At 54.1% G+C, this 8,558-nt stretch overlaps 1 protein-coding gene across 1 annotated transcript; it reads right to left on the bottom strand.

Moving 5' to 3' along the window:
• Window positions 1-4,150: 4,150 nt before the first annotated feature.
• Mxra8 (matrix remodeling associated 8) lies at window positions 4,151-8,179 on the bottom strand. The gene is made up of 10 exons (XM_026789998.1): window positions 7,632-8,179; window positions 6,778-6,801; window positions 6,383-6,685; window positions 6,075-6,176; window positions 5,491-5,961; window positions 5,023-5,190; window positions 4,904-4,943; window positions 4,755-4,831; window positions 4,601-4,681; window positions 4,151-4,417 (listed from the first exon to the last, which is right to left on the bottom strand). Exons 1-10 carry the CDS (start codon window positions 8,029-8,031, stop codon window positions 4,392-4,394), a joined length of 1,692 nt encoding a protein of 563 aa, XP_026645799.1. The 5' UTR covers window positions 8,032-8,179; the 3' UTR covers window positions 4,151-4,391.
• Between the last annotated feature and the right edge of the window lie 379 nt (window positions 8,180-8,558).

The raw sequence follows: 8,558 nt of genomic DNA, 5'->3' as shown, positions 1-8,558 counted from the left end.
CCCGTTCCCCGCCTGTTGTCCCGCGGCCCGCGGCCGCCCATCCGCTGCCAGCCCCGGAGCGGGCGCGAGGAAAAGCAGCTCCGAGGGTTACTGCCGCCCACCGCCCCCTTGGGCTGCTCCAAGAACCGCCTGGTGGGGTTGAGCCCGCGGCCACCGGAGGGCGCGCCAGAGCCGGTGACGTCACTGGACGCCCGCAGCGCGAGCGGGGCGGGGCTACGCACGCGCAGGGCGGGTTCGGGGCGGGGCGGGACTGCGGCTGGCTCACGGGCGGGGTAACCGGGATGGGACCCGACGGGTTCTGGAAGCCTAGCTGGTTTGCAGTACGACAGGGCGGAACTCTGAGTTCTCCTCTCGCCAGGAGCCGAAAGCCCTACCCTGCGCTCGCAACAGATTCCCAATAGGCATGAATCCGTGCGGCGTCTGGGTCTGGGATGTGTGTGCAAATGGGCACACTCAGCCCCAGGAAGGCAGAGGAACCCTGAAGAGGTTGCACCCTTTGAGCCAATAAGATCTGCCAGGGAGCAGAGGAGAGTCGTCCTGCTGGGGTGGTCTGGTTCTCCCGACCCAATCCCAGTGCCCGGAATCCGGAGGCGCTGGCCACTCTGGAGGCTTCCGGTCGCTCCACAAGAAACTGAAGATACCTGTGTCTAGCCCTAGACAGCGAGAACCTTACTGCGCCCCATGCTAATGCCGAACTCAGTTCTTATGCCTATTGCCTTATTGGATTTCCCAAGAAATTTAAATGAGTAAATACTAGTGGGGACACAGATGTGTGCACACAGATGTCCAGGCGAGGCCCAGGCTGCGACTGAAGCCAAAGGGATTTTTGCCTTGGACATTGTAGAAAAAAAAAAAAAAAAGAGGTGTCCTCTCCAGGCCCAGGAAGACGGGGATGCCCCTCTCATCCTGTAGAGTTGAGCCACTTACTGCCTTGCTAGCCTGAAGCTACTTTAGGTCTACTCCAAGATGGCCTAAAGTCCTTCGCTAGCCAGTAATAAGAGAATAATGCATAGGATACTGGTCAGTGATGGGAGACAAGGGGTGCCTATTGTAACCTGGGACCATTCACAGACACTATGCCAGCACAAGGAAAGACCCCGCCGCTGGGACAGAAGGCAGTGGATGCATACTAAAGGCCTCTGAAGTCAGCCTAGGCAGAGTCCTTGGGAGTAAACCCTTACTCCACAGGGGCCTGCTATCCTGGGGACCCTTTTCCCAGCAGCTGGTCCTCTTCTTTGAATCTCTACAGAAGTAACCTGAAGGAACCAGGCAAGATGGCTTCAGCGGGTCTGCTCAAGGGAGAAGGAAGACAGTCCTATTCTGGGGTGCACCTCAAGCTAGACACATGATACTGCCAATCTATTTATTGGTCAGTAGCACTCATAATCAAGGGTCCCCACTGTCCAGATGCTCTTGTTCCCACCTGACACTCACCCCAAATTATAGGAGGAACTAGAAGCCAGAGGCCTGGTAGGAGTCATGGTACTGATGTTGATGCTGATAGGGGCAGGTTGGGTCACTGTGGAAGAGGTGGGTGTGAGGCCAGAACCTGTGCCATTCTAGGAGGGGTCTTAGTGGCGGTGTGACCACTGAGGGGACCAGAGGCCACTAGCGTGAGGTATTTCCTCAAGCCACACCCCAACAGGTCACTGAGGTCCTAGTGGGTGATTGCCATCCCTTCCTGTCCTCACTGTTCTTGGGAGAGCATTGGAGGGGAGCAAGAGTTAATAGGAACAAAAAGATGGCTCAGCTACGTAAGGTGCCCACTGCTAAGTCTGATGACTTGAGTGTGAACCCCAGGACCCACATAGTGTAGGCTGAAGACCACCTGAGGAAGGAGAGGATAGATTTCTGTGAGTTATCCTCTGACCCCCATGTTCATACCATTCATCTATCTACAAACATTCACACAATGTAGATGAAAAGAAACGATAAAGCAGGATATGACAACATGTGCTTTAATCCAGTCCCAGAACTAGGGAAGCAGATGCAGATGGATCTCTGTGAGTTCCAGAGCAGGCTATATAGTGAGACCTTGTCTCAAAACAAACATCTGGGCCTCCATGAGCACTGCACACATGTGGTACACAGACAGACATACAAGCAAGCAAAACACCTATATACATAAAATAATAAATTTTTAAAAATTTAAGATATATATATAATTTATTTTTATTTTATGTGCAATGGTGTTTTGACTGCATGTATGTGTGTGTAAGGGTATTGGGTACCCTGGAACTGGAGTTACAGAAAGTTATGAACTGCCACGTGGGTGCTGGGAATTGAGCCTGGGTCCTCTGGAAGAACAGTCGTTGTTCCTAAATGCTGAGCCAAATGTATACAGCATTCCTTCCATGTATGCCTGAAGGCCAGAAGAGGGCATCAGATCCCATTACAAGTGGTTGTGAACCACCATATGGTTGCTGGGAATTGAACTCAGGCCCTTTGGAAGAACAGGCAATGCTCTTAACCTCTGAGCTATCTCTCCAGCCCCTAGCTTTAAATTTTTTAATTTTTTAAAAAGATTGGGAGGGGGCAGCTGGAAAGATGACTCAGAGGTTAAGAGCACTGCCTGCTCTTCCAAAGTTCCTGAGTTCAATTCCTAGCAACCACATGGTGGTTCACAAACATCTATAATGAGATCTGCTGCCCTCTTCTGGCCTGCAGACATGTGTGCAGACAGAGCACTGGGTACGTAATAAAGAAAGGAAGAAAGAAAGAAGTAAAGAAAGAAAGAAAGAAAGAAAGAAAGAAAGAAAGAAAGAAAGAAAGAAAGAAGTTTTTATGAGAGAGAGAGAGAGAGAGAGAGAGAGAGAGAGGAAAGGATCCTGTGTCCTCTCTTAGCTGCTTTTCTTTTTTCTTTTTAGATATTTATTTATTAAATATACAGTGGTCTGCCTGCTTGCATGCCTGCAGGCTAGAAGAGGGAACAAGATCTCATTACAGATGGTTGTGAGTCACCATGTGGTTGCTGGGAATTGAACTCAGGAACTTTGGAAGAGCAGGCAGTGCTCTTAACCTCTGAGCCATCTCTCCAGCCCTCTTAGCTGCTTTTCTACCTCTGCTTCTACTGAGGTCCCACAGCCAGTGCCCAGTCATGATTAGCCCCAGGAGACCAGTACCTGAAAACCAGTACCTGCTCCTGTTGGCCAAGCCCTGCCTCTTGGGGCTCTTTCTGCCCAAATCTCCTCAGACCTGTATCCTTGGGGAGCCTGCCTGTCTATCTTTGTTCTTCTTTTTACTCCATCTTAGCATCTGTTTCTCAAAGGACTGGGCCAACACCATTTCCTTCTATGTCCTATCTCCCCCTCTGCCATTGTATTCTCCCCTGTCTTTCCTGTCCACACATGACTTGGAAAAGGGATTGAAAGTCCTTCGCCATGAAAAACGGGTTCTTGTGTCACAGGATATCTGATCCTAGGAGAACTTAGTCATAGAGCTTCCACTCAAGGGGTAGGGAAGGATAGCAGAACTCATGTGAAGGTTATGAAAGCCCTGGGGGCTCCCAAGGCCTGGATATGTCCTCCCTGAACAGAAGGGGAACAGCAGGGCCAAGACTGAGAATCAGATGTGTTCTTTATTATGACATGAAAACTTCCCCAGTAGGAGCTGCCTGGTGTGGCAGCGCAGGCCACTCGGAACCTTCTCCCCCATCTTCAGCCAAAGCAGAGGACAAGTAGAGCCCCAATCCCACACTCCAGCAAAGGGGGATGTGGAGCCCAAGAGCCACACGGTACCCAGTAACTGCTGGTGCGACTCTTGGAAGGCCGTCAACAGAAAGGGATCTGAAGCAGAACAGGGGCAATGGGCCAGCTCCAAGTGGAGGGCCCGTGACTCAGAACATGTGACAGCAGGGCTCTGAGTGATGCATAGGCATAGTGCAGTCCAGAAAGTTCCTGGGGGCTCCCCAAGACAATGGTTAACATGTTGAACAGTGACTAGGAGTCTAAATGTCTTCTTGACCCTAGCAGGAAGAAGCCACGAGAGACTGTGCATTTAGTGGACGTTGTGTCAAAGTTGGGAGTACAGGTGACTGAAAGGCAACAACCATACTATACCAGCGTCTCGAGGGAACCCACAGTTGCGCACCAAGGTGAGGGTGATCAGCAACCATACTATACCAGCGTCTCAAGGGAACCCACAGTTGCGCACCAAGGTGAGGGTCATCAGCAACCATACTATACCAGCATCTCCAGGGAACCCACAGTTGTGCACCAAGGTGAGGGTGATTCTTGGAAGAACAAAGTGCAGGCAGCTGCTCGGCCAAATTCAGGCCAAGTTTCTACGAAAGCGGGACCAGCCGCTGAGAAGAAGCCGGGAGTGCCACAGGAGGGTCAGGGAGACATCCTTTGGTATAGAGCTGCTGGCCCAGCCAGAAGCTCAGGATCCTTTTATTTGCAGTACTCCTTCCTGAACTCTGGAAGCCAAGAAAATGGCTAGTATCTGCTCTCTGTTCCTTAGCCCCAGTGGGAAAGTCAGGGAAGATATTTGGCGTGACTTCCCAAGGCCTTCTCAGAGAAGATAGCAGGAGTCTCCTATCTACAGGGTCCTGTAGAGTCATGTGTGGGATGGGGTGTTGGGTTCTCCCTTCACTGCTCACCTTTATCCAGATCCACATTCTTGGCAGGCAGGGGACTGTGGGCCAGCTCAGCCCTCTCCTTCAGGATGTTGTTTTTGTAATCTGGTTAGAAGAAAAGAGTTAAGTCCCACCCAAAAATGTACTTCCCCTGGACCCTTGTGGCCCTCACTCCTACCTAGCTGGATGTCCTCAGTCCTATAAGGGGCCTGGTCCCTTGTGGCCGCAGCAAACTCCATCATGTTCACATCCTTCCTAAAGGGAGATGGCAGGTTAGGAGGCCAGGGCAGGGCAGGTCCGGGAGAAGGCTTGGGCAAGCAAACTCACCCCTTGGATTTCCCAGCATTTTTGTCCGAGGTCTCGCATCCTGTGAAGAGAGGAGTATTTAGTGAGTCTCACTATCCTCCCTTAACCTGGGCCCCTCTGTTCCAAGGGTCCCACCTCACCTCCGCGGTGACGATGGCGTGTCGCCAAGACTACAGTGATGAGCAACAAGATGAAAAGCAGCAGGGTGGCCAACACATAGCCCAATTGCTGGAAGAAGTGTGCGTGGCTCTCTGGGACAATGACGTTGATGACGCTGTGACCTCGGGATCTACTTACCAGTGTGGGATCTACAGAGAAGTAGCAAGCATCAGAAATCTTATGTATGGCATGCTGTGCATGGTGGCGCATGCGTTAAATCCCAGCACTCAGGTGACAGGGGCAGGTGGATCTCTGTGAGTTCGAGACCAGCCTGGTCTACAAGAGCCAGTTCTAGGACAGGCTCCAGAGCTACAGAGAAACCCTGTCTCAAAAAAAAAAAAAAAAAAAAAGCAGATAGAGAGAGAGAGGAGAAAGAAACTCTCCGCGGTACCCTCAGCACCCTAGGTCACACTAGGGCCCCTTCTTGGGGCCAGCAGGCTACAACACACCTGGGCTAGGAGCAGTGTTGTGGCCAGACCCATTACCGGGAGAGGCAGGAGCAGGTGGCTCAAAGGCAGCCTCAGTGACCTGTAGGTGGAAGACTCTGCGCTCGTGCAGGCCGCAGTAGTGGTGGTGCAGATGGCAAGAATAGATGCCCTCATCAGCCGGCTCGAGCGCATCTATGCGTAGGGAGAAGTCGCCGCGTGCAAAAGCGTCGGCGTTTACTGCCACGCGATCACGCAGAAAGGATGGTCCGTAGGCGCGGCGCTCGCCAGATGCGTACAGGTCAAGCAGGCGGTCAGCGCGGTCGTGCGACACCCCAGGCAGCTGTCGGTCCCAATGCACCACCTGCTGCGCCTCCTCTAAGTGGCGGTCCGTCCACAAGTGCGCACGGTTCACGCAAGTCAGCAGTGCCGGCGCGCCGCGGGTCACCACCATCACTTCCTTCTCGCCGTCCCAGTACGCGCGAGCTAACAGGGCTGAGGATGCATTGAGAGAGGCAGCCAGATCACAGCCCGGTAGAAGTGAGGAAGGGGAAAGACCGGCTGCGGCAGGGATGGGAGTAGCAAAGGAGGGTGAGGGGCGCACTCACGATCGTCGGTGACTTCGAGGCGCACGGCCAGGCTCTCGTAGAGGTGACAGTAGTGGTGGTGCAAGTTGCAGGTATACACCCCTTCGTCTCCCTCCTCCACAGCTGCTCCGCAGAAGATAACCTCAGCGTGTGGGACCCATCCTCCTCCATAGTCCCTCCCCTAAAATGGTTCTGTCCCCTGCGTGGCCCCGCCCCTCCGAGTTTCCACCCTTTCACAGGCCTCGCCTCGTCAAAGGTACGTGTCCAACCCCCTGCCAAGGTTTCAACTCCTGCCAAAGTTTCTGCCCCACCACGGTTCCACAGCGTACCACGGATGAGCAGTGAGAAGTTGCCGTCGTGGAAGGCAGAAGGCGACAGCAGGAGGCGGCCGTGGTCGCGCGGCTCGTACACACGCTGTTCACCCGCCGAGTACATATCCACGAGTCGGCGCCCTTGGCTGCCCGGGACGCCGCTGAGGTCCCAGTGGACCACGCGCTGGCGGTCGTGCAGCCGGTCTTGGGTCCACACCATACGCGGGCTCTGGCAGCGCAGCACCGCCTGGGTCCCAGCTGCCCAGCTCACCACGGACTCGGACACCACAGAGCTGCTGGCTGCTGCGGTACCTGAGGGCCCTTGTCAGGAAGGAGGAGTCAGCGGCAGAATGGGTTGGGTGAGAAGGGGACCCTAAAGGGGCCTGGCCCAGAGCTGGGTAGGAGATACTAACCTGAGTACAGAAGGACAGCGGGGCCTGTAGGAGAGGAGGGATAAAGCTGTCGGCATTCTTCGCCTTTGATCCCAGGACCCACAAGCTGGAAGGCCACTTGACTTGGGGCCTCCTGGCATTGTGTTGCCATGATGCCCACTTAACCATTTCTGGCAGGAAGCTGCAGGTTACACCCTTAGTGTCACATTCCTGGCTATACTGACAGCTTTGCTAAGTGAGAAATCGGACACCTGGCCGTGAGCTGCAGGGAACCGGGACAACCAGCAGTAATATCTGCGTCTGTGCTGGACCTTTAGGACCCAGTCAGACTCAGTCATCCATAGTCCTGTCCTACACCCCTTCCAGGCGGTACTGCGGTGCCAGTCTGGACCCCTGCTACAGTCCCAACAGGTGACACAGGGAGCAAATCACGATCTGCCACCACTGGCCCCAGAGATTGCTGTGGGAAGTGGCGTAAGAGCCAAAGTTCTAGGGAAAATGTGCCTGGTCAGCAGGCCAGAGTGGGCAGGCCTGGGGGCCCTGAGGAAGGGGTTGGAGCAGACTCTGTTAGTCCCTTTGCTGTCAGCCCCACTAACTCCCCTCCCCACATCTGGGAGGACTGCGCCCTGAGCAGCTGACCCTGAAGTCACACAGCGGGCGCAGGAAGCACCCTTGGCTACATCCTCCCCATTTGGGCCCTCTGGGATTTCTGTGAGAGTACATGAAGACTTCATGAATTGAAGGTGAACTGCTGTTTTGAGGCACCCAGCCCAGTCTCTTTGCTTTGATGAGTGCTCCCTACTCCTCCCAGCCTCAACACAGACAGCTCATCCACTCACTGTCCCACGCCCAGTCCCACCCTCTCTCACACTCACTCTGAAGAAGCACCAGTTTCCACAGCAAGACACAGGACAGTCGTTCCATGGCGCCTGCAGGGACCGCGCTGTGCTTTGTCTTACTCGGCTCTAAGTCTCCAGAAAAACAGCCGACCCCCTCCCTGCCAGCACCCGCTGACATCACGGAGCTGTGGGCCGGGTCTGTGTCCCGCCCACTGCGCCGCTCTACTGCTTGGCCTCCCCCAACCTCGGCAGAAGGTGGGAGGGTCCGAGTAGTTGCTCTCGGCCAGTCGCTGGTCAGTCCTGGGGAGGGGCAGATGAAGAGGCCTGAGTGTGAGGATTCCTGAGGCCATGTGGGTGCCAAGCATCTGGTAAACTTTCTGAACTGCAGCAGAACTCGTGTCTGGATGTGCATGGTCTGCATCCTCTCCCATGCCATTAGCCAGGCCAGGGAACCAGGGCTGTTTTCTCCATTCTTACTTTCTCCCTGCCAGATCAGGCGGTTCTTCCGGCTCCAATTCAGATGAGGGTGATTTTACTATGCCCTTCCCTGGCACCATGGTGGGCTACCTGGGGACAACACGATGGCTCTATGGGTACCGTTATCTTTTAGGATCGAGAACGACTAATCATCCAGGCAGGCACAGTGGCCCACACCTTTAATTCTAGCACTTGGGAGGCAGAGGCAGGTGGATCTCTATGAGTTTGAAGCCAACCTGGTCCTCCTAGTGAATTCCAGAGCAATCATGGCTACACACAGTGAGACCCTGTCTTAAACAAAACGAAGAACAGCCAACCAGGGAGATGACTGGTAGGACATCTGGACACCGAGGACAGAGTGCCCATGTGGTCAGATTTTCCTCATGGCCTGATGATGTCCACATTCATAAGGCAAACCCAGTTCTGAAACTAGGACTGGATTACTATGATCTGGGAAACCTCCACTTGGAGGAAAGGGGAGTGGAA

This window comes from Microtus ochrogaster, unplaced genomic scaffold (assembly GCF_000317375.1).
Source record: "Microtus ochrogaster isolate Prairie Vole_2 unplaced genomic scaffold, MicOch1.0 UNK38, whole genome shotgun sequence".
Taxonomy (NCBI): Eukaryota; Metazoa; Chordata; class Mammalia; order Rodentia; family Cricetidae; genus Microtus; species Microtus ochrogaster.
Note: the sequence above shows the minus strand (reverse complement) of the source record. Positions and strands in the feature narration are given on the sequence as shown.